This window comes from Sturnira hondurensis, unplaced genomic scaffold, assembly GCF_014824575.4.
Source record: "Sturnira hondurensis isolate 20B ecotype Veracruz unplaced genomic scaffold, ASM1482457v3 Scaffold0019835, whole genome shotgun sequence".
Classification (NCBI taxonomy): Eukaryota; Metazoa; Chordata; class Mammalia; order Chiroptera; family Phyllostomidae; genus Sturnira; species Sturnira hondurensis.
In genome coordinates, this window is record NW_028092466.1 from 1,250,692 (window position 1) to 1,276,682 (window position 25,991).

The window sequence follows — 25,991 nt, forward strand, 5'->3', positions numbered from 1 at the left end:
CCTCCACCTGCACCCTCCTTCCCCCACCTTCCCCCCCTTAGTTTATAACCACATGTCTCAAGTTCTTTAGATTCTATATTTCCCCCACTATTCTTGCCCTCCCCCCTATCTATTTTCTACCAACCCTCTATGCTATTTTCTGTACCTTCTCCCCCCTTCTCCTCCTCCCTCTCCCCTGTTGCTAACCCTCCATGTGTTCTTCATTTCTATGGTTCCACTCCTGATCTAGCTGTCCTCTTGGTTTGATTTTGTTTTAGGTGTGGTTGTCAATAACTGTGAGTTTGCTGTCCTTTCACTGCTAATATTTTTCATCTTCTTTTTCTTATATAAGTCCCTTTAGCATTTCATATAATAAGGGCTTGGTGATAATGAACTCCTTGAACTTGACCTTATCTGAGAAGCACTTTATCTGTCCTTCCATTCTAAATGGAAGTTTTGCTGGATAAAGCAATCTTGGCTGTAGGTCTTTGGATTTCATGACTTGGAATACTTCTTTCCAGCCCCTTCTTGCCTGTAAGGTCTCTTTTGAGAAATCCACTGACACTCTGATGGGAACTCCTTTGTAGGTGACTGTCCCCTTATCTCTTGCTGCTTCTAGGATTCTCTCCTTCATTTTAGTCTTGGCTAATGTAATTGTGATGTGCCTTGGTGTGTTCCTTCTTGGGTCCAAATTCTTTGGGACTCTCTGAGCTGCCTGGATTTCCTGGAAGTCTATGTCCTTTGCCAGACTGGGGAAGTTCTCCTTTATTATTTGTTCAAATACGTTTTCCACTTGTGGCTGCTTCTTTCCCCCTTCTGGTACCCGTATAATCCGGATGTTGGAATGTTTAAAGATGTCCTGGAGGTTCCTAAGCCTCTCCTCAGTTTTTTTGAATTCTCATTTCTTCATTCCTTTCTGGTGGGATGCTTCGTTCTTCCTTCTGGTCCATTCCATTCATTTGAGTCCCAGTTTCCTTTCCATCACTATTGGTTTCCTGGACATCTCCCTTCATTTCAATTAGTTTAGCCTTCATATGTTCCTCTAATTTGTGACTATAATCAACCAGTTCTGTGAGCATACTGATAAACAGTGCCTTGAATTGTGCTTCTGAGAGGCTGGCAATCTCTTGGTCGCTGAGAGTTAGCGGCTCTGGGTCTTTGAGTTCTTCTTGCGCCATCTTTTGGGCTGTTCGTGCCTGTTCCATAGCAGGATCGGAGCCCTAGGTGTTCACTAGAGCAGGGCAACTAAGTCGCTGGGTTGTGACGTTGTACGTGGGGGCGGGGTCAGAGAGGAACAATGGCGTCCCATCTGCCGCCTGCTGCCGTGGCCCCCACCGGTGCCATAGCTGCCACCATCACCTGGGCCTACAAGTTTCACCCCACTACACGCGAGTGTGCCACCGCAGTCAGCCCTTGCCCCCTGGGGCCTGCATGGTCCGTCTCACTGTGTGCGAATGTGCGACCACGGTCAGTCTGCCCCACACCCTGACTGGGTCCAGGCCACTTGCATGCCTAGGTTGGGAGATCTGTTCTGTCCGACCCTGTTCCGCTGCTGGCTCTGCCCCTCTTACCATCCCGGTTGAACGGTTAGTTGTTGTCGGACTTCCATATAATTCAATTTTCTGTTCTTTGGCTGTGTCTTTGTTCTCCAAACCTTTGTTGTATTCAAACTTGGTTGTGGGAGAAGGCACAGTGTTTCCACCTATGCCTCCATCTTGGCGGAAGTCTCTCTAGGATGATATGTTTTGTTTCTTCTTCCAAAAGTACAATCTCAGATGAAGCATTTATATCAGAGTTAGAAACCCTAGATCCCATTTATATAAGAAGAATCAACATTATAATTATCAGTAAGTATGAAATATATACCATATACACAGCATTGCCAAGATCCATCATTCATCCCCACTCTGAGCTTATAGGTGATTCAGAACTTGTTCATGGTATTTGCCTATCCATCTATCATATACCCATCTGTGCATTTATAGAATACCTTGTATGTGCCAATGAGTCTTGGTTTCTGCCCCCAAAGGACTGATAACAGTACAGCATAATGCATGCAAGAAAAGAAACATAATTCAAGGATGGAACCACAGAGAAGGGAATGGTGTGTGGTATTCAGAACTCAGAACTAATGGTGTGTGGTATTCAGAACTCAGAACTCACTATTCAGAACTCAGCAAGGGCTTTGGGCAGTGGGATAGCAGACTGTTTCAGTCTCAACAGTGCCAAACTGACGAGGCTTGGGCCCATGGAAAGACACAGTGATGTGAACTACTCATGGAACACTGTGTAGACTACAAATAGTACTCCTGTAGCTCAGGTACAATGTGGTAGAATGTAGGAAGAAAATAGTGGGGCAATATGCAAGGATACAATTTTAAAAGTTCTAAAAAGGATCAGAGAATCTGAACTGTAATATCTACATCATTAAGACCTACAAGAGAGAATACTCAGACTAATGGCTTGAGCAAAGGTCAATCTAAGAGCAGAACAGAGGTTGGTCTAGTGGTGTGCCATCTAAGTTGGTGTTCACTAGCCACTTGTGGTTAATGAGCACTTAAAATGTGCCTTGTCCCAGTTAAGATGTGCTGTAAGTATCATCATATACACTAACTTTTGAAATTACGTAGAAAAAAGGGAAAGTAATTCATTAATAACTTATTTAGAATGATTATATGTTAAAAGATTTTGGATATTTGGGGTTAAATAAAATATATTATTAAAGAATGTTGTAAAATGATAGATAATCACATTATTCTATTAAAATAAAATTCACTTGTTTTACTTTACATTTAAAAAAAATCTTCACCCAAGGATATATTTATTGATTTTAGAGAGAGATGAATGGAGGGAAGAAGAGAGAAATATCCTTTGATTGCCTCCTATATGTGCCGTGACCAGGAACCAAATATGCACCCTAGGTATATGCCTAACTGGGAATTGAACCAGCAACCTTTCAGTTTATGGTACGATGCTCCAACCAACTGAGCCATACCAGCCAGGGCTCATTTTACATTATTTGATACAGATACTAGAAAATTTAAATTTGCATACATGACTTACAGGATAGTTCTATTGGGTAGTACTGGTGTGGAGTGCTGCCAGAATACAGTTAGGGAGATAAAGGAGAATGCTATTCATTAGTTAATCTGTTTATTCAATAAGTATTTAATGAGTATCCACTCTGACTAAGCACTGCTTTAGGCACTTGGAATATTTAATATGTCAGTGAATAAAATATAGAAGGTCCCAGTCCTTATAGAGCTTATATCCAACAAATGGAGATAGGCAACAAAAAAATAACCAATAAGTAAATAATATAATATGTTAGATAGGGGTCAGGCTATGGGGAAAAGGTCAAGTAAGGGAATCAGGAGAGGCATGGGGTTACAATTTAAAATGGGATCATACAGGGTAAGATTCATTGGGAAGGTAGCTTTTGAAGGAGATGAGGGAGTGAGCCATGGGGATTTGAGAGGGAAGAACATCCAGGCAGAAGGAACAGCCAATGCAAAGGCCTGGTATGTCTGAGGAGAAAGCAAAGAAGCCATGTGGCTGGAGAGGAATATCACAGGGATGGGGTAGTGGGAGATGAGGTCTGGGAGGTAAAAGGGCAGGGTTGGGGAGGAGCTCTGGAAGCTACTGTAATAAGGGAACTAAGGTCCACTCCTATGTCAGGGTTTTGAGCAGAAAAGTGGCATGATTCAATTTGGTTTAAATTGATCACTCTGGCTGTTCTGTTGGTGATAGACTTCAGAGGGACAAAAGTAGAAGCAGACAAATGAGTTAGAAGTTATCGTGGCCTCCAGGTAGGATGATAGTGGCTCAGATTTGGGTAGTAACCATGTAGGAGGTGAGAAGGGGTGGAACTCTGAGCATATTTGAGGTTACAGCTAACAGTGATTTCACTGGTGTCAACAGAGGGGTAGAGGAGTGGGAAGAGTTGAAGATGGCCACCAGGATCTCAGCCCAACAGGTGCTGCAGGAGGTTGTGGGTGAAGCAGGTTTGGGTTGGGGAGAGATCTGAGAGTTCGATTTATTACAAATCCAGATAAAAATTGTCTTAAATCAAGACTTTGAAAATGGTGGATACAGTAAGAGGGGTACTTTTGACAGATATTTGCAAAACCCACAGAATTTGTTAATGCTTAAATATGGGAAGTGAGGGAGGGGGAGGAGTAAAAAATAAAAGGCCCAGTTTCTGACCTAGGTAACTGAGTATGCAGAATTGTTATTTCATGAAGAACAGAAGACAGAAAGAGAAGAAACTGGAACCAGTGCCAGGACTTGGGAGGATTCTCCACTAACTGTAAGTAGATAGAGCTGGACTCACTTAATGATATAACTGGGCTTCTCCTTGTTAAATAGGGAGCATCTGAAACAGGAAAACAGACATTCATGCTTTCTTCACTGTCTGCTCAAAGACCCAGGGTCAGTGTAAAATGGAACACTGGGTGATGTTCTGTGAGAGTATGAGAGCACCTTAGCTACTGCTCACTCCCAGCAAAATCCTCTACACAGACCAATCAGCAGTTCCCAGGGGATAAGTGGGTAGAAGGTAGGAAGGTGCTGGTGGGGATGCAGAATGTTCTAAGGGTACAGTAGGTGGGGGGGGGCGGCACAGAGACAGAAAGAAGAAAATGTGGGAAATATTTAAAAAATCTGGTTGTACTACATTTTGCAATTCTTTCTCATGTTGTTTTCTACACATTTAGAGATGGACAGAAGCAGAAGGTGACTAGGAGAGAAGATGCCACCACTCTGTGATAGAGGGGCACCCCAGGTAAACTGCTTGGACCTGGACTGGGGTTTGTGTACTTCAACCTGCCCTAAACAGTAGCTCTAAGAAAGGGTTTAGATCATGACACACATGGAAAGAGACTAGCATCATAGATTGTTGTTGCACTCCATTTGTTGCCAAACATTGTTTGAGCAGAGGTCTCATCATGTCTGAAGATAAGTTTAAAAAAGGTTTTTATATAAATACAGAACAAGAAAAAAGATAGCATCTAAAAGACTAGGAAGAAGGACACAACTCTGAAATGACCTATGACTGGATTTAGAAAAACCATTTGAGGCAGGTGTTTGGCATCATCAGTAGAGCAGTTTCTGCAATATAGTTTCAGAAAAATAGGCTAAAATAGCCATAGGGAAGGAAAAAGGATGAGATGATGAAGGGCTGGCAGGATATTAAAAATGTAACAGCATAATTAAAGTTGTCACTGGAAGCATAGGAGGCAGAAGCAATATTACACACTATTGAGTTAGTATTGTTGAGAATAAACCCAAAAAGCTTCCCTAGAATGTAGTGAAAAAGGCCAAAGGGATGGAAACAATGAGGGAGGACATAATAGAAATGGGGCACAGGGAACCCATCCAGTTAATCATTGCTCTTGGAGGAGAGGCCAGAACAGATAAACAAAACCATGTAATAGAATAAAAATTTCCTAAAGAAGAAGAAGAAGCTGAATATAGATTGCAAGGCTCACTGCATCCCACTAAATGGGCTGAAAATTTTTAGATATATTTCTGTGAATCAAGAACACTGCAGTGGGGAGAAGGCACACATCAGAAGAAGGATGTTCAATACAGCCAATCCAAAAGCAAAGCTCTGAGAAAATGACAGTAGAGGTATGCAAGGCCTGCACTGTCAGGAACATATACTATACAAATGAATGAAATTTCATCACCTTATGAGGGGCTGGCTCTGCTGTGGGTAAACAGAGCATAGAAAGGCCAGCAAGGGACCAGCAATGTTTGATGGGCATGGGCAGGGGCAGAGAAGGTGCTAGAGTTGTCCCCAGTTCTCAAGGTAAGAATAATACATTGACTAAAATAAACTTGTACCATTTGGAAAAGTAAGTAGAAAATTAGATCAAGGACAGGACAACAGGGGCCTTCTTTTGATGGCTGACCACATAGAAATGTATGAGGAAATGCATGAAATGAGACAAGATTTGTGTAAGAAATTAGGTTCCAATGGCTCTTTGACAGAATACTGTAAGATAAGACACAAAAGAAAATTGGTAGAACCCTGCAACCATTTCTTTCAACCATTTATCTTTTGGGGGTTTATGAGATGGAAGGGAAGTGGACCGGAGAGGAAAGTAATGTGAAAGGAGGAGATGATAAAGAGGAAGAGAGAAGAGGTGCTCTCAGGGATTCCGGCACCAATGGGGGTGAGCAGACAAGATCTGAAGATGAGGATGAATTCAGCCTTAACTCTTGACACCGTGTCTGATAATCCTGGTGCCTCTGGAAAACCATAAATGATTTTTAGACCTGAAGTGTGACCCATCCAGTTCTCTGAGAAGGGGATGCTCCCACCTCCTCTTCGCACCCCAGGCAGGAGAGATGGAAAAGGATGTCACTACCTGGGCAGAGGTGCTGTGGAGCTTCAGCAGCCCGTTCTCAAGCCGCTCCATCTTGGACTTGAGCTCTTTTCCATTCCTGCGCAGCAAGCTCTGGTAGAGTCTGATGAACTCCAGAAATGATTTGGGGGTTGTGTAGTTGTGGCGCTGCTCGTTGTTCAGATAGGACTGGGATGTTTGGTTGACACTTGTGTGGACAAAAGCCATGAACTTGCTAATTGACTGCTTGACTGTGGGCTAAAATCAGAGAGCACGAAATAAAGAGATAGTATCTTCGTGAAGACTGGAGGTAACTGCTCCTGACCCCTGCTGCTTCACAACATGGAAATTGTTCTAACACCTCCATCCAAGCCTGAACTTGAACCCTGAAATTCTGGACATGGAATTTCTTTTACCCTGAGGTGGAAAGAATCTTCAGGCATATCTCCTTTTCCCTCTCACCTCGATGTTCTCGGTGTTCTGCAAGAAGCGGAGGCTGACAGACTCCAATGCCTGCTGAGGCCACTCGTGAAACCAGTCAATGGCCATGCAGTTCACAATAGCTGGGAACTTCCTGCTGCGGACCCTCAGCTTGTTCCCCACAGGGGAGAAACAGAGAGTCACCTGAGAAGTCAGAAGGGTGGGAGAACCAAAAACATATCAGAGAAATACTCACAGATGGACAGATACAACCTTGGATTTTTTAAATTTTAATTCTTACCCATGGATATGTTTATTTCAGAGAGAGAAGAAGGGAGAGAGAGAAACACTGATCAGTTGCCTCCCGTATGTGCCCCAAATGAGGATAAACACTGTAACTTAGGTATGTGGCCTGACCAGGGATCTAACCTGCACACTTTTGGAGTACGGGTTGACACTCCAACCAACTTAGCCACTTGGCCAGGGCCAACCTTGGATTCTTAATTTCCCAGGAAACTGAGAAGCACATCCAACAGACACAAAAATCTTAATTGCTAGCCAGCCTTTCTAGCCAAGAAAGTGGAAAACTTAAAACTGTGAGGCAAGAGGGAGGCCACTGCCCATGAAGCAGATGAGAAGGGCACTCTTGCAGAGGCTGAGAAGGGCACTGCACCCTCACCTCCCACTCCCCAGATAATCGGTTAGGACAGCTGTGTCCAAAACATTAGTAGAGGCTTTCACAAATAGTCTCTGGTCCTGTCTACCCTGGGCAGTAAATCCTTGTATACCTTCAGTTGTCGTCGAACCCGATCTATAAAGAATTTCCAGCAGTTCTCTCTGTTGTCAACCAAACCTTGGCTCTTGACTTCATTCCTCATGTTGTTTATGATGTTTTCAACTTCATCATCAGAGTAGAGATCTGGGACCTCTCCTGGGAAGAAATGGAGCACAGATGGATAGCTTTGGCATCTGTCTTCATGATGCAACTAGACATAATGTTATTCAACTTTGGGACACAGGTCCTTTGGATTTCAGGCCATGCTCCACCACTTTTGCTGGTGAAACTGGACATGCACCATACCTACTCCAAATCATGGCAGGAAAATAATACATTAAAGGATGGGGCGGAGTATATGGAACCCTCTTGTCCTTGGTCAACAGCTGGTAGCCCAACAGATTCAATAGTCTTTTCCTCTTTTGCTTAAAGCATGTACTTACTAACTACTGTTCTAGAAACTTTGCTCAGCTTAATATTTAGCAGGATAAATAAAACAGAGGGTAAAGTAGCCATAAGACCTGGTGAAAGGACCGTGAGAAATATACAGATACATCCACATATTTAAGAAGAATGAGCTATCACACTATGCTGTATACCTGAAACTAATACAAAATAATATTGACTATAACTATAAACTGTAATTAAAAATAAAACAATGAGCTTTTTTTAGTGAAAAAGAGAACAGGAGTAGCTTCATGAAATTTAGTATAAGTATGACATCTTAACTCAGTGGGGAAAGGATGAACATTCAATACGTGTGGGGGTGACTCTTCTCACACATCCTCCAATCTGCCACGGATGAAAGTAAACATGACAAAGATATGATGTGATCTGTTTGGGGAAGAGAGGTAGCCAGTTTCTCAGAGGAAAAAGGCCTTGAGCAGTGGCCAGTTTCTCAGGGGAAAAGGTGTTGAGCCCCTTCCTTCAAGGGCTTTTATTGGGTTGTAATACACAGAAATATAGGGTGGCAAGGATCAAATAGTAGATAAACTTCAAAGAAATCCGAGGGCTTAGTCTGAGTCAGTGTCTGTCAGGAAGAGAGTTGCAGAAACTTTGGGAGACATACTCATTTCCTCTCAGACCCTTAACATATGAATGAAAGCACTCTTAGCAGAGCAGATTTCACAGGTTTTTCTGGAATTCTTTGTGATGCCAGATTTTTCTCCCTAGTCATGCTCTGGCAAGGCAAGGAGCTGCACCCCTCCCCATCAGGTATTCAGGCTTAAGGGGATTAGAGCCAGGAAGCACTTCTCCCAGAGGATAGGGGGACTCGGGCTATCTCACATAGCCGGAGGCATGAGTCCATTGCTCGCTCTTTGTTGCAGCCCCCGAGTCCTTCCATGATGGCCTCCCAAGTGGTCAAGTCTGGCTTAGGTTGCTTCTTGCTGTGAGGAGACTTACCTGTCAAGGACTTTTGACCAAGCTTTAGGGGCAGGGAGGAAACTGAGGCAGCATTTGCTACCAGAGACAAGCTTTGTCTCCTGGAGGTCACTCACAGCCTTCTGGATGCTCACATTCTGGAGGTCACTCACAGCCTTAGCCATGGGGGATGGGGGGGTAGGGGGGCAGGGGATTAACATATGTTTTCCAAAGAAGACATACAAATGGCTAACAGGTACATAAAAAGATCCTTAATATCACTAATCATCAGAAAAATGCGAGTCAAAACCATAAGAAGATATCACGTGACATCTGTTAGAATGGCTGTTATATATGAGAAAAAAACAAGAAATAACAACTGTTGGTGAGAATGCAGAGAAAAGGAAACCCTTGTACACTGTTAGCGAGATTGTAAACTGGTGTGGGCACTATGGAAAAGAGCATGATTCCTCAAGAAATTGAAAATAGAACTACCATATGATCCAGCAATCCCACTTTTGGGTACCTACCCAGAGGAAAATAAGCTATTATCTTGAGAAGGTATCTGTACTTCGATGTTCATTGCTGTACTATTCACCATAGCCAAGGTTTGAAAACAGCCCAAGTGTCTATTAATGGATGAATGAATCAAGAAAATATGCTGTGTATATATATCCATAGGAATATTATTCTGCCTTAAGAGAGAAGGAAATCCTATTATTTGTGACAACGTGAATGAACCTAGAGCATATTATGTTAAGTGAATTAAGCCCAACACAGAGAAACCAACATTACACGGTATCACTTACATGTGGAATCTTAAAAAAAGAAAAAGAACTCATTGAAACAGAGTAGAAAAGTGGTTGCCAGGAGCTGAAGGGTGAGGAAAATAGGGAGAGGTTAGTAAAAGCGTTCAAACTTTTATAAGTTATAAGACGAGTAAGTGAAATCATATGATTCTTGACTTTTCCTATCTGACTTATCTCTCATAGTGTGATGTTGTCAAGATCCATCCATGTTGTTGCAAATGGTAGTATTTCATCTTTTCTTATGGCTGAGTAGTATTCCACATGCGATATAAAACTGAAAGTAACAAATGAGCAAACAAGCAAACCAACAAAAACTCCTAGACGCAGACAACAGCAGGGTGGTTACCAAAGGAAAGGGTGCGAGGGGGTAGTAAAGGGCAAAGGGGATCAGATGTATAATGATGAAAGATGATTTGACTTTGTGTGGTGGGCACACACTGTGATATACAGATGATATATCATAGAATTATACACATAAAACCTGTATAAATTTATTAACCGATGTTATCCCAACAAATTTAATTAAAAATAAAGAAATAAAAATGCAGTAAAGAAGAAAAAAGATGAACAAGATTTGAAGAGCTAATGTGTAACATGGTGATTATAGGTGACCACACTATATAGTATAATTGAAATTCGCTGAGAGTAGATCTAAAATGTTCTCACCAAAAAAGGAAAAAACAGAAAATATGTGTTTAATTAAAATTATAGTTAAATAGCTAATCCTAAAATGTGAAGAAACACTCTCTCTTTATACATATACATATATATATATATATACACACACACACATATCTCTCCCTCTCTGTCTATATATGTGTGTGTATATATATATGTATATGTATAAAGAGAGAAAACTGTACTTGAATAAGAATTAAATTTAAAAAGTGCAATAAATGAAAAATTAATAATACCATTTGCATTACTTAAATATATGAGATATTTAGGAATTAATTTGTCAAAAGAAGTAAAATAACTGTACACTAAAACTACAAAGCACTATTGAGAAAAATTAAAGAAAATCTAAATAAAAAAGAATTAAATAAAAAAAGAGTTTATATATATATACACACATATATATCTTTCTGTGTGTGTGTGTATATATATATATATATATATATACACACACACATATATATCTTTACAAATAAAGAGAAAGATCAATAATCCAACAGAAAGATGGGGTAAAGGATACAAAAAGGGAGTTCAGAGCACAGAAAGTAAAAATGTTTTTTAAACATATGTCAAATGCTTTACCTCACTTGTTATAACAAATGCACATTGAAATTATGCTTAGTTACTTTTCATTTGTACAAATCAAATTGGCAAACATGTGAACAGACATTCAACTTCACTCATAATAATAAAATATATTTTAATTACTCATAATTATTATTTTTTATAGATTGGTGAAATTTAAAAGTTAGATAAAATACTGTGAGTATTTTATACTGTTAGATAAAATAAATGAGGCAGTATATGGTGAAGTTTTTAAATATCTTAACAAAATATATAACAATAAATACAAAATATATAACAATAAATAAATATATAACAATGATGACCAAGTAGGGTTTAACCTAGAAATGCCAGGATTGTTAAATATCAGAAAAATATATAAAAAGAATTCACTGTATTAGTAGATTTTAAAAAACAACATGACAATTAAAATAGATGTCATAAAATTTCTAAACAATGTTAGTAAACCAGGAATAAATGAGATTTCTCATAATAGATATATATCCCAACCAGACCCAAAGCAAACATTATACCTAATAGTGAAAAACTAAAATCAGGAACTAAGAAAAGCATAACTGTTACATGTTTTCTATCCAACATTATATGGAGTCCTGGGCTATGCAAAATGTTAAGAAAAGAAACTAAATGTATAAGGGCAGTTAAAAATAATGAAGGTATCATTGTTCAAAATCTAATTTTCTACATAGAAAATCTAAGACAATATACACATAAATAATCAGAACTCATAAGCATGTTCAACAACAAGTCTGCTGGATATAAAATTAAAACTGGAAATAAAATGGCATTCTGTACTTCAACCAAAAAAACCCTTTTTTTTAAAGTTAGAATACCAAAAAAAAAAAATAAGGCAGGCAGTCATAAATATACAAAAGAATGTGCAAAGATCCTGATGTAAAAAAGTATAACAGACTGTTGAGGGGAGTAAGTGAAACCCTAAACAAACTGAGAGGAATATTGCTGTGTTCATGGGTGGATGATTCGGCATTACCGGTATGATGAAGGCACAATTCCAATAAGAAGATCAAATAGGTTTCTGTTTTGATCCTGAGAAGCCTATTCTACAACTTATATGAAAGAGCAAAGGGTAAAAATGGCTATGATATTTGTGAACAAGAACCAGGAGGGATTTGCCCTTCCAGGAATCAGGTCTCCTCCCAGTGCTATGTTAGTAACATTGGTCCTGGAGTAAATAAATAGAACAATGAGTGAAACACCTAGAAACAGACCCAAATGCAAATAGAAAATTGATATTAAAAATCAGTGTGCAAACAATGGATAGACTAATTGATAAGTGAATTAAGGTTAATTCAATATTATTATTAAAAAATAAAATTAGAACACCATACAAAAATGTATTCCAGGTGAATTAAAAGACATTATCAGCAACATGAAAAGTAAAACAGTAATAATTAAAAAATAAAATACATGAAATTATTTTTATGGTTTTGAATAGGATAAGCTTTCTGAAACAGCACAAAAAAGCATAAAGCACATGAAAGCAATAAATAAATGTGGGTGGTGAGAATGTGAAAACTGTGAGGCAGTCAGGAATTGAAAGAAGAGAGAACATAACACATTTCTGAATTCGAATCCAGGAGTTGGGCTCCTAGCTCAGGAGGAAGAGTTGGCCTCAGAAAGGAGGAATGGTAATATGGGAGGAGAGGTGAAAACTGCAGAAATGGACACAGACTGGGAGGTGCAAAGATACTTCCTGGCTGATCCTAAATGGCATAAGTGCTCCAGAGGAGATGAATTTGAGGGAGGTGTGAGCACTAGCACTGTGGTCTGAGAACCCTGGCTGTGCTGGGAAGGTGAACGGGGTTTGCTATGAACTGTTCTGTGGGCATTAGAAAAGCCCTTTCACATTTCCAGCACAAGGCTTCAGGTGGACCTGGAACCACATACAAACTCCTCTTTACAGTTCTCATGTTCACACATTTCCTCCTTCCTCCACAACGAACACAGAAATGTTAGCATCACAGAGATATTAGGGACAGCAGAAGCCTCTGGGGCCATGCTACCCATGCTGCTTCCTTATGTGAGGACTTGGGGGAGGTCCTCTCAGTTGGATGCTTTGGCAAATGATCAGTATCCAAGTGATTAGGAATGATGATTCTATTCATCATTGAGGCTGCTGCACGCCCTTGAACTCAATGTGGAAGGAACTCATGCTTACTTTCCAACAACATCTGGCTTACATAGTTTGACAACACCAGCATAGCCAGGCATTTACTATGAGCTTTATACTAACTAAACTTAATCACTTAAAATTAAGATCTAAATTTAAAAAAAGATTATCATGAAAATAGCCATTAACTTTTTTCCTTGCATGAACTTGATTTAATTTCCACTCATTAAAACATTTCATAGCATGAATAGAAAACAACCTGTGCTATAACTTGTCAAAATAAATATTAATAGAATAACCCTTGTCAGACTCATTTGATAAACAGAGGTCAGACAGAACTGCTAAGGAAATGAAATAATATTCAGCATGTGTTGGGATTCAGAAAGTTCCAGGCAACATTTTTGTTTTTAAAGACTTTATTTATTTATTTTTAGACAGAGGGGAAGGGAGGGAGACAGAGAGGGAGAGAAACGTTAATGTGTGGTTGCCTCTCACATGCCCCCTTCTGGGGACCTGGCCTGCAACCCAGGGATGTGCCCTGATGGGAATTGAACCAGTGACCCTTTGGTTCACAGTTTGATGCTCAATCCACTGAGCCACACCAGCCAGGGCAAGGAACCTTGCAAAGAGAAACACTGCTGCAGAACTGGCATGAGACTGCCTCATCCAGCTTAAGGAGCTGGTCTATACCAGTATTCTTTTTTTCTTCACCTCTCTTATAACTTGCATTTCCTTATCTGTTAATATCTCTGAGCCCTCCAGTGAGAAATTGGACCCCTTTTGGTCTTATCATTTGTAATAATAAGTCTGCATTCTGCACCTTCCTCTTATTTAAAATATGGAGGTTTTATGTCCGTTTGGTGTTTTATGAATCAGATCATGGATGTTGAGGGAGCAAAACTACAGTCTACAGGCCAATATGGCCTTGTTCTTTTTGTATAACCTGCAAGCTAAGCATGGCTTTTGCCATTTTTAATGGTTGGGAAAAATACTATTTAATGGCACGTGAAAATTACAGAGTTTAAATTTTATTGTCCATAAATAGTTTTATTGGCCACAGCCACCTTCATTCATTTAGGGATTATCTAGCTAGTTTTGCCCTACAGAGTTAACTAATTATGGCAGAAACTGTTTGGTCTGCAAAGCTGAGAGTATTTACATTCCACTCCTTTACAGGAAAAGGTCACTTAACCTGGTTTATGTGAAGCCCTCAGTGCTGAGATGTTGAAACCTCCAGGCCATTAAGAATTTTTTCTGCATTCTTACAATGGTGGTGTTTGGTACAGGATCCCAAGAACCCTTATGAAGATTGCCAGATGGAATATCTGGGGATAAACACCTCTGGATTGGGAGCCAAGTTTGTATTTTCAGATTTGTTCCCCAGTGTCTCCTGACAATATTCCTGTCACTTATTGTGTGATGTAGGTAGTCATGCTGGAAGCAGGAACCTGAACTGACAGAGAGGATTTTGTGGTGACACAGACAGAGACTATTTAAATATTGGAAATGATTTCCAGTGAGGATGGAGGTGTAGGCAGACACAATGTGCCTCCTTGCACAACCAGAAGGACAGCAACAATTTAAAAACAAAACACAACCAGGACTGACAGAAAGTCAAACTGTATGAAAGTCGACGACGAAGGAGTTAAAGACACACCCACCCAGACCAGTATGAGGGGCGGAGGCAGCCAGCCAGAGTGGAGAGGACTCCCAGCAGCTGGCAGACTCAGTGAAGCCATGAATTGTGGAACAGGGCGTGCAAGGCTGCAGCTGGCTGGCAAGGCAGCAGTGGGCAAAACTGGCAAGGCGGTAGATTGTGGACAGGGCAGTCCCACATCCCACACAGACAAACTGGGAGAAACAGCTGGGGAGTGGGATGGACTATGCAATCCAGGGCCCCAGCATGGGGAAATAAAGCCTCAAACCACTGATTGAAAACACCTGTGGGGGTTGAGGCAGCAGGAGAGGCTCCAGCTTAACAGGAGAGATTGTTGGAGAGACTGGCAGGGTCCTAGAATGCACACAGGCCAACCCACCCAGGAATCAGCACCAGAAGGGCCTGATTTGTTTGTGGGAAACAGGGGAAGTGACTGAAATCTGGTGGAGAGCAGAGCAAGCACCATTGTTCCCTCTTGGACCCCTTCCCCACGCAACACAGCAACATGGGTTACCCCACCCTGGTGAACACCTAAGGCTCTGCCCCTCACTGTGTAAGAGGTATGCCAAGAAAAAAAAAGTGAAGAACAGATCAAACTAAAGAACAGATCAAAGCTCCAGAAAAAATACAGCTAAGTGACAAACAGATAGCTAATTTATCAGATGCATAGTTCAAAACACTGGTAATCAGAATGCTCACAGAATTGGTTGAATTTGGCCACAAATTAGATGAAAAAATTAAGGCTACACTAAGTGAAATGAAGAAAAATGCACAGGGAAACAATAGTGATGGTGAGGAAACTAGGTCTCAAATCAATGGAGTGGCCCAGAAGGAAGAAAGAAACATCCAATCAGAAAAGAATGAAGAAACAAGAATTCAAAACATGAGGAGAGGCTTAGGAACCTCCAGGACATCTTTAAATGTTCTAACATCTGAATTATAGGGGTATCAGAAGGAGAAGAGAAAGAGCATCGAGAGGAAAAGTTATTTGAACAAATAATGAAGGAGAACTTCCCCAATCTGGCAAAGAAAATAGACTTCCAAGAAGTCCAGGAAGCTCAGAGAGTCCCAAAGAAGGTGGACCCAAATAGGAACACACCAAGGCACATCATAATTACATTAGCCAAGATTAAAATGAAGGAGAGAATCCTAGAAGCAGCAAGAGATAAGGAGGCAGTTATCTACAAAGGAGTTCCCATCAGACTGTCAGCTGATTTCTTAAAAGGGACCTTACAGGCAAGGAGGGGCTGGAAAGAAGTATTCCAAGTCATGAAAGGGAAGGACCTACATCCAAGATTGTTCTATCCAGCAAAGCTTTCATATAGAATGGAAGGGCATATAAAGTGCTTCTCAGATAAGGTCAAGTTAAAGGAGTTCATCAACACCAAGCCCTTATTATATGAAATGTTAAAGGGACTTATCTAAGAAAAGAAGATAAAAAATGTGAACAGTAAAATGACAACAAACTCACAATTGTTAACAACCACACCTAAAACAAAAACAAACTAAGCAAACAATAGAACAGAAACAGAACCATAGAAATGGAGATCACATGAGGGGTTATCAACAGTGGAGTGGAAGGGGGAGAGAGGGGGAAAGGTACAGAGAATAAGTAGCATAGATGATAGGTAGAAAATAGACAGGGGGAGGGCAAGAATAGTATGGGAAATATAGAAGCTAAAGAACTTGTGACACATGGACATGAACAAAAGTGGGGGGGAATGGTGGGGGAGGGGTGTGCAGGGCAGAGGGGAGTGAAGGGGGGGAATGGGACAACTGTAATGGCATAATCAATAAAATATATTTTTTAAAAAGAACTTAAGACAAACTAAAGGGGGTGAATATGGGTGGGAGGGGGTGTGCAGGGCAGAGGGGAGTGAAGGGGGAAATGGGACAACTGTAATAGCATAATCAGTAAAATATATTTTAAAAAAATAAATAAATATTGGAAATGTTTCCTCCTGAGACCCGAAGTTGGGAAACCCTATTTCTGCTTCCAAACACTTGCAGACTCCATGTAGTAAGTCAGAGTAATCATCATCTTCTCTGTGTTAGTCTGGGGCTTTCAGAGGCTACAACTACTTTTGGGGGAGCAGATCCTGAGAGTGCAAGATGGTTCAGTTAGTTGGAGCTTGGTGATAAAAAAGGCAAAGGTACAGACAGGTCAGGTTCTCTATGAATCAGCTTCACACTGGCTTAAAGGCTTTGACTCCCTCTAGGCCTAACACTTTACAGAGATGTTTCCCTAATCTCAAGGAAGAAAAAGCAAGGGAATATAATGACTTAGTACCCCTGTCCCTCTCTACATATGACTGGAAACCTTCTCAAGCACGTGTCCAATAGCAATACCTAATAGTAAGACAGCACATCATTCTCATGCTGTGTGCACCCTGGTTCAACAAACACCTCCTGAGCACTAATTATGGGCCAGGAGATGTATTAACTGCTGACAACATAAATGATGAAAACAACACGGTCTCTACAGAGGGTTTTAATTATATCAGTCTTGTTTGATTTCCTAAGCTGGATGGTAGTTATTTAATCTTCGTATTTTGTATCTCTGGATTATTTAACAAGAAAAATTTAACCAACAGCAGACAACATGGTCTCTGTATAAAATTATGATGCTGTTTTCATACAGTGGTGGTGTGTGCAACCCCTGAGTGCTATAGAAACATGGAGGGAGGTTTCCCAGTCCTTGGGGTGACATTGGATCAGTGACAATTTTCTACAGAGATAACAGCCAAGATCTATCTTGTAATATGGGAAGAAGTTGATCCAGACAAAGAAGGAGAAGGCCCTATGAGTAAGGAAGGATGTTAGGGAACAGCCAGTAAAACACCCCAAGAAGTGAGAAGCTATTACATCAAAATGGGGGAGGTGAGGCTAGTGAGGACAGAAGGAAGAGGTCAAAGGCAGTTTCTTTTCTGTACAAAAGAATTTTATCCTGCATTTAGAGCAACTAATGAACAAATTATAGGTTAGATAGACACTTGTGGAAGTAGTGAGGAGAATAGATTGGAGGAAAGATTCCTGGGAGATAGGGAGATGAATTAAGAAGTATCAGCATTTGTTGAAGCAAAAGATGAAATGATCAGTGGTAGCCATAATAGAAAAGATATGGACTCAGAAATGGCAAAGGGGTAAAACTGGTGGTGTTTTATTTGCTCTTGGATGTAGGTGGTGATGGAGAACTTAGCAATGTAGTAGAATGCACAGAGATATAGTCTCAGATGACTTGGATGAGAATTTAGTATCACATGAAGAAAAGAAAAGGCTGGTCATTCAAGTATCTTTTTGCATTACCCTTTCGGCATTTTCTGTTTGGCAGCTGGAAACCCAAGAAGGTGCTGGTGTAAATTTCCACTGTCTGTGGTGTGAGGATGACTCTAGTTAATAGATCCAGTGAGACTACAGTCATGCATCAGAGGTCTGCTGCATGCCTGACAGCTTCTCTTTTGCCCCATGCTTTCTATTTTTTCCTTTTAGGGACATTGGGTCAGAATTTAGCTCATGTAAAACATAGATGGCCCATCAGGAAATCCAGTTTCTAGGTACACATGGGAGAAGAACAATCCAATCTACCCACATCTGTTACAAGTACTTCCAGACTCTACATTTTCATGTGATGTGTGCAGACTACTAAGCTGTAAGTCTTGGATCTAGTCTTAAGCACCTTCAAGATGATCTTCTCATGTTCTATATACCAAAAGGAGATTTGGTCCAAATATTAAAAACAGTTTAGTTCAGAGATAAAGAGACATATGACTTTACAAGAGAGGAGAAACAACTGGATACGAACTAATCCAATAGACTTCAAAGAGGCTAATGATACTTATTTATACTGACTGGACCATGGGAGCTTAGTAAATAGTTTTGAATATATGAATAGATAGAAAGTGGTCTAATTGGGCCAGGGGAAAAAACCCTTAATTTTGGAGTGAACAATTATGCCTTTTGAAAAGCAAAAGGAAAGTCTCAACATAAAATCCCAAAGGGAAATGAAATATGAAATCTGGCAGAGTTAGCAGAGGAAAAGATACCACACCTAGAGCAGACTAAGTCTTCTCAGCTGGGACTGGTACAGTGGGCTTCCGGAAATGCTGAAAAGCTGAAGGTGTATGTGCTGCCCCAGAAAGCCAGGAAATAACTCTATTTTCCCCCTCTAGATTAGAAAGGAGTCTTGCTGGTGCTGAGTTTGGTTCAAGAAACAAGAGAGAACAAATTTTGTAAGAATTTTTAAAATGCCTGGGTTTGATGGCTAGAGTACACTCTCCAGGAATTATTATATAGGATATTAAGGACAGAGCAAGAATTAAATGTTTCAGATTCAGCAAGGGTGAACATTTCATCCCTAGTTTCAGCAGCAGCTGCACGGACCCCATTAAGGAGTCTGGTGAGCCAAGGGAAGTGATCAAAGATACGCTTCATTTGCTCTGATCTGGGTGGTCACCCTGCTTCATACACAACTATGTATCCTTTCCTAATTAAACTAGGAGTCTAATGACTTTGTAGGATTTCTTCCTGTCTATCCATAACTCACCTGAGATGCAACTGACATAATGATGGGTTCTGAAATGTTTGGTTGGTGTCAGAAGTTGGATTAATCAGATGAATTACCATTAATATTTGATTCTGGAGATGGTGCCAGGAAGTCAACAGATGAAACAGTGATCTGAAGAAGTATGGGAGGAAGCCAGTGAGCCTACAATGTGAGGTCATTGGGTCACTGAGGAAAATGTTCTTGGAGGAGAGTTGAATCAGTGGAGTTCACTCCCTGTAGCTTTATCTTCAGCATAGCAGGACTTGTAGATAACTAGAGAGGGATGAGTTAACAGCAAGGTAGCCTAAGGTATATTTTCCTAGTCCCTGCTGTGTTATACAAGAATAAAGTGATTGCATACGACCATGACACCAACAAACTAATGGGATGGGGAGGTTCTGAAGAGTATCTGTAGCTCTGCCTGGACTGGCAGTCAGTTAATGTTTAGACAGAAATTATTTATCTGACAGGGAAAATTAGAACAAAGATAGGGTCTATACTCCCCTTGTCAAAGTAGTTCGGAAGAAATGGAGATAAGAAAAGTGTTACTTTTAATTTTACCTTCATTTTCATGTGTTTATAAGTTTTGTTTTTCTATGTAGAAGCCTTAAAAACAAAATACAAGCTTGAAACTCCATTACTTTGAAGCAGTCTGAACTCATTGTTTTCACCAGTGGGGTTTCAGAAATTCATTTGATCTTGAAAAAAAGTTATTTCCTAAATACAAAATTAAAAATATATAAGTGAGGAATTAAATTTAATTTGGTAAAAGTATAACATCTTCTGTGTCTCAGATGTTATTTTAGGACAAGGTGACCTGGCTGGGTTGAAGCCAGCTGAGATGTGGAGTGAGGTTGGCAACATGCCTGGCATCTCCAAAGCTGTAAGTCTTTGGAGGCACAATTTTACCCTTTTGGATTATTTTAGAAATTAGACTTTAGGGCACAGCTTGAGGGAAGGAGGATAATTGGACCCCTCTCTCATTATTTAATGAAATAATAAAAGATGAGGCACTGTGGTAGGTGATATACTGGTGTAGAGGTAGTGGGATGTTAAAAAGATAGTATTTAGGAAAGGAAAAATGGATTGGATTGGAGGAGAAAGGTTGTAACAGTTAGTGGGCAAACATCTGGATATAAACTGACTTAATCATGGCAGGTTGGAAAAGGTACCAGAGTGTGGGATCAGTGTGACATTTACAGCCAGCACACCACAGAGCTGTGGTCTATATCAGAGCAAGCTACAGAGTGCTCACAGAGCCTGCTACTGAGCAATGTGGGCCAGGGACCCCTCACTCTTCATGGATGTAACAGTGAAGTGGCCAGGGGTACAAGGGCACAAGCTCCGAAGCAGAAAACAGTTCTGAAGCAGTCAGGTTCCTAGGGACTGCATGGCAGGAGCTGTCCTGAACATGTGACAGAAGACAGACTTGGGAAAGTATATTGTGATCATGGTCCTTGGGCTTTATAAACTAAAGAGTATTCCATGAAAGAGATGTGGTGAGCTGTGGAGAAATGAACTTTCTGAAATGCTGGGACCTGGAGGCAGAAATTTCATTTAGGAACATCTGTGTACTGGCCATATTCTTAATCCAGATGAAGAGGGGGTTTTGCAGATGCTGACTCTGGTTTAAGAGCCAGAAAAGCTCTATTCTTCTTTTAATTAATATAAATTTAAAAATAAAAAAGTTAGTGTCACTAAAAATATACACATACCTTGCATTTCTGAAAGTGCATAATTTATGTACTATATTGTCTTTTTTGTATATATGTATATTTTAAAGACTTTATCTGCTTTTAGACAGAGGGGAACGGAGGGAGAAAGGGAGAGAAACATCAAGGTGTGGTTGCCTCTTGCACTCCCTATAATTGGGACCTGTTCCACAAGCCAGGCATGTGCCCTGATTAAGAATCAAACCAGTGAGCCCTGGCTGGTGTAGCTCAGTGGATTGAACGCGGGCCTGCAAACCACATGATCGTGGTTTGATTCCCAGTCAGGGCACATGCCTGGGGTGCAGGCCAGTTCCCAGCAGGGGACTCATGAGAGGCAACCATACATTGTTATTTCTCTCCTTCTCTCCTCTCCATCCCTTCCTCTCTAAAGATAAATAAAATCTTTAAAAAAAGGAATCAAACCAGTAACCCTTTGGTTCACAGGCTAGCACTCAATCCACTGAGCCATACCACCCAGGTCTGGGTATATATATTTTTATATATTGGATGAATTTTCATTTATATATTTTTCTAGAATGACTGCCATAAGTCCTGAATTCTTAAATAAATAAGGATAAATAAGGACAGTAAAGAGTCAAGATCTGAACTTTGGCTGAAGTCCTAGCTTTCATTGATTGTGTCATAAAACAGTTGCCATCCCCTGTCAAGTTCATTGAAAAACAAGGGAAACCATGAAGAGATACTGTTCTTGCTTCCACTTTGCTTCCAAAAAGCCCAAATCCTTGACTGATTAAACTGACAACCAAATCATACTCTACTGTCTAAGTGTTTTATGTGCATGTTCTCTGTGTGAGTATCTTCCTGCTAATGTCTAATCTACTTGAATTCTAGTTTCTCTCTGTCTTGGATTTGGGGAGCAAACAGCAGGCCTTTAACCTGCTCATCTCCCGATGATCAGATACAGTCCCACTAAGATATCCCCAAATTATTGTCTGTTTTGCAGTGAAAGGTAAATGAAAGAGCCATAACAGCTGGTCCAGCACCAACCCTAGACCAACCTTGATGAAGCTGTTCTCCACTGTATCAGTTTTTCCCCTCATATCTATAACCCAGCTCTTCTGACCTTGGACCAAATGACTCCAACTCCAGGGGGAATGTATTAAACATGCAAGTGCAAAGAGTCTCTTACCAGATGCCAAGAGATCATTGATGAGCACAAGGAACTTCTCATGAGCCACTTGGGCATCAGTCATGAGGAACACCGTGCTGAGATTCTTTACCCCGACTTTTAGGCATAGGCTGGCCAGGTCCATCTGCAAAAACAATCACTATCAGAAACATCTGAGAAGAAGGATTTTTTACAGGAGATCCCTGTTCACTCTTTAGGAATGGGGTCACTTTCTTGTCTTCTTTCATGGGAAATAAAGCCAAATGGCAATGAGGGATGAGCTTTATGTTGCACTGACAGTCTGGAAAATATGCTCATTCCCAGGCCTTGATTCCAATTGTGAAGGGCAAGTAAAATTAAACAGTGATGATCTTTTAGTTTTGTGGCTTTTTAAAAAACAATTAAAATTTTATTTTTATTTAGTGAGAGAAGAAGGGAAGGAGAGAGACATCAATGTATGGTTGCCTCTTGTGTGCCCCCAAGTGGGGACTTGGCCTGCAACCCAGGCATGTGCCCTGACTGGGAATTGAACCAGCGAAACCTTGGTTCACAGCCTGCACTCAATCCACTGAGCTACATCAGCCAGGGCTAGTTTTGTGGCTTTTGTATTATCTTTTAGAGCTCCTGCTTTGTGCAGAGGTAAGAGCTTTCCAAAGGACAGAGGAGACTTATCATGCAAGTAAGTGACCTGTCCCAGAAGCAAGGGATTGGTCTTGGTCTTGAGAGAAGAGTCATGTACCTGGGGAACTTGCCTGGGGATGAGTATATTGTATTCTAGCAGCATTTTGTTTTCTTATGACTAGCTTCAGCAAAGGATTTGTGTTAGAAAAAAATATATTGGGACACACACACACTCACCTGGTAGCAAATTACATCCATTCAAAACTGCAGGTAGATAGAGTATGGGGCTAGGATGCTGAGCCATGAAGTTTTCTAGCTTAGTCAGTCTCAGTTCCTTTGCTGATCTCTCTCACAAAGCTCAGCCATTACTCCCTAACCTTGGTCTTCTGCCTCTTGCACAACTCTAAGCTCCTTCTCTAATAGCTTGATACATTTCCTTAGAGAAGTCCTTCTTTCATGTTCAAATAAATTCCCCTTTAAAGTTAATAGGCTTCCTTTTAGATTAATGGTTCTCAACCTTATGTATTTGCAGAATTACCAAAGACAATGAATGTTTCTCAGCTCTCATTGGAATCCTCTTGGTGATGCTTTGAAAATTTCTGGTGCCCAGGCAACTCCCCAGACTAGTTAAGTCAGAATTTTTGGAGGGTGGGATGCTGGCATCAGCATTATTTGAAGGGTATTTCTGTATATAGCCAAGGGTGAGAACCACAGTCTTAGGTTATCCTATAAATGCACAGTTCTCATAGGCACTATGTTGTCTCCTTTTTTGGAAGCAGTAAAGATTGACCTAATGTGACCCTGATGAGTGAAAGACCTTAGATTCAGCCAGTCACTGGGAGGCTCAGCTGTGTTTCACAGCTGCAGTGAGCATCATTAGGTTGGAGAGTGTGATGATGGGTAGGTCTGGCTCAGGGTTGGCTAAAATTCTCCCAGGGTCAGTGAGAGCAGCATCCTGCTGGAAACCCCATCATGACTCCCTATCATACCTCTATTGTGGCCAGAAATAAAGGGGGGGGGCTGGGTGAAGTGACCTTTGAAATTTTATATAGAGCTTTTCTTCACTTTCCAGAGTGTACATTGTGGCTCCTCAGTGCTGATGTCTGAAACCAGGAAATGTCACCGAAGGTCCCAGCAGCTAAGGGTTACTTAACACATCTTTCAAAATATAAATTTCTTATAAAACTTAGACAGACCGTCAGAGTCCCTTCTAAGTCTACTAGAGCTGCTGGAGAGTTGAGTGCTGAATTTGATATATTAGGTTGGCCAAAAAGTTTCTTTGTTTTTTTTCCATAAGATGACTTTAGTGGTGCTTAGTTGTCTTTAACTTCATCCAAAATAATTTTGTTAGATTGTATTGTGACAGTTGTCATATCGGTGTGCATTAAAAAACTTATCAAAATTGGTGATTTTTGTAGCTATTTTAATATTGAAGATGGAAGAAAATATGCAACATTTTCAGCATATTATGCTTTATTATTTCAAGAAAGGTAAAAACACAACTGAAACATTAAAAAGTTTTGTGCAGTGTATGGAGAAGGTGTTGTGACTGACTGAATGTGTCAAAAGTGCTTTGTGAAGTTTTGTGCTAGAGATTTCTCACTGGAGGATGCTCTGCGGTGGGGTAGACCAGCTGAAGCCTTTGATAGTAATCAAATTGAGGTATTAATTCAGAGCAATCAATGTTATACTAAGTGGGAGATACTTGACATACTCAAAATCCTCAAATCAATAAAGTTCTTGGTGAAAATGAAAAAAGTTTTTTGTTTTATGGACTTTTTGTTGGCCAAAAAGTCCACAAAAAATAAGTGGACTTTTTGACCAACCCAACAGATGTGCTCCAGATTTGGTCAGGAGCTGAAGCTGCACAGGTCAGTCAAAGGCCCTGAGGCCTCACACCCCAGCCATGGGAAGGCCAGTGTCCTTAGGCTAGACCGATGAGGAAGAAGTGCCTCAGTCATCAGCCCAGAATCTAAGAAGAAAATGGGCAGGCAATTAAGTGAAGGTTCTGGGCAAGGGAAGTGAAGGGCTGATGAGAGGGAGCTGTGGGTAGCAGGAGTCTCCTCCTGGTAGCCGCCGGGCCTTCTCACCTTGAAGTCTGAAATCTGGTAGCCTTTCCGCAGCGTGATCTGGAACACGTCCATGGAGCTGATGAAGGCCGCCAGCCTGGTCAGACTCTGCTTGCCACTGCCCCCCACGCCCACCAGCAGTGCGTTTCCCCGAGGAGCCTCCAGGATGCGATTGATGCGGCAGCTGAAGGGAAGGAGGCAGGAGCACGAGGCTCCGGTCACTCTTCCCTGTGAGGAGCATGTGTGAAGAGTGAGAACCTGGACCCTCCTTGGAAGCTGAGTATGGCCCAGCTGTGGCAAACTTGAGTTCAATTGTCCCCAGACCTGGCCTTGCCTTCTTGACCAAGTGGAATGAAGTCACCACTGGTGAACTAGAGTAGTGGAGGAATAGCTCATGGCTGCCAGGCAGGAGTGGAGTGCCGGGGGCAGGGATGTGATGGTCAGGGGAGTGGACCAGGTCTTTCCCTCCAGCCCCTCCCAGCCACACCTGACTCCGCCACACCTCCCCACTTCATTTTGCTTCATCTATCTGTGCTTTTTTAGGCAAGAGGAGGGGGGGCGGTAAAAGGAGAAAGGTAGAAAGTGTACAGCTAGAAAAAAATCAGGGGAAGTCTGGAGGACAAGCATAGAACAGTTCGTTTCTCTTAAGAGAGAAGCAGTAAAATTAAAGCCAGTGAATGACAGAGAGCTCTGCGGTGGCGCTTAGCTCTCTCCTCTATCCTTCCTGGATGTCAATGCCCTCGTAATAAGTGTTTGTGGATGCTTCTACAAGGCACCACTTCCCTGGCTTCTGGACTTTTTCCTTTTCAGCTATACTTATCATTGTCAGTGAGTATAAACTCACCCCAGCAGTGGGGTGATGTTCCCAGGCCCTGGTCTTAGACCACCCCTCACCCCCAGGAGCCCACTCCTCCTGTCTCTCCTCAAATGCTACTCTTCCCCTGAGCTGTTCACAGCCTGCCCTCCAGGATACACCAGCAGCCTTTAAAAAAATTCCCTTTGGCACTATGTACATACCTATGTGAGGTATCTACATTCTTATAAGAGTAACTCCTATGCCCTTTTCTTTTATCATCTTAAAAACAATAACTATTTGTTGTAAAAATGCATAAAATAGAAAAACTACAATTCTATGTTGCATATACACTATTGACATTAATTATATGTTCTGAAATTT

General features: G+C 41.0%; 1 protein-coding gene across 6 annotated transcripts in view; it reads right to left on the bottom strand.

Annotated features, from left to right (window-relative positions):
• The window catches only part of DNAH9 (dynein axonemal heavy chain 9), a 393,611-nt gene that overhangs the window by 120,615 nt on the left and 247,005 nt on the right, over positions 1-25,991 (bottom strand). For 5 of the 6 annotated variants that reach the window (XM_037028297.1, XM_037028295.1, XM_037028294.1 and 2 more), the window contains 5 exons: positions 24,836-24,998; positions 22,146-22,269; positions 7,538-7,680; positions 6,792-6,953; positions 6,354-6,587 (listed from right to left, as the gene is read on the bottom strand). In XM_037028297.1, the coding sequence (XP_036884192.1) occupies positions 6,354-6,587; positions 6,792-6,953; positions 7,538-7,680; positions 22,146-22,269; positions 24,836-24,998 (826 nt within the window). The remainder of the gene's footprint in view (positions 1-6,353; positions 6,588-6,791; positions 6,954-7,537; positions 7,681-22,145; positions 22,270-24,835; positions 24,999-25,991) is intronic. The other variant, XM_037028298.1, reaches the window with a different exon arrangement.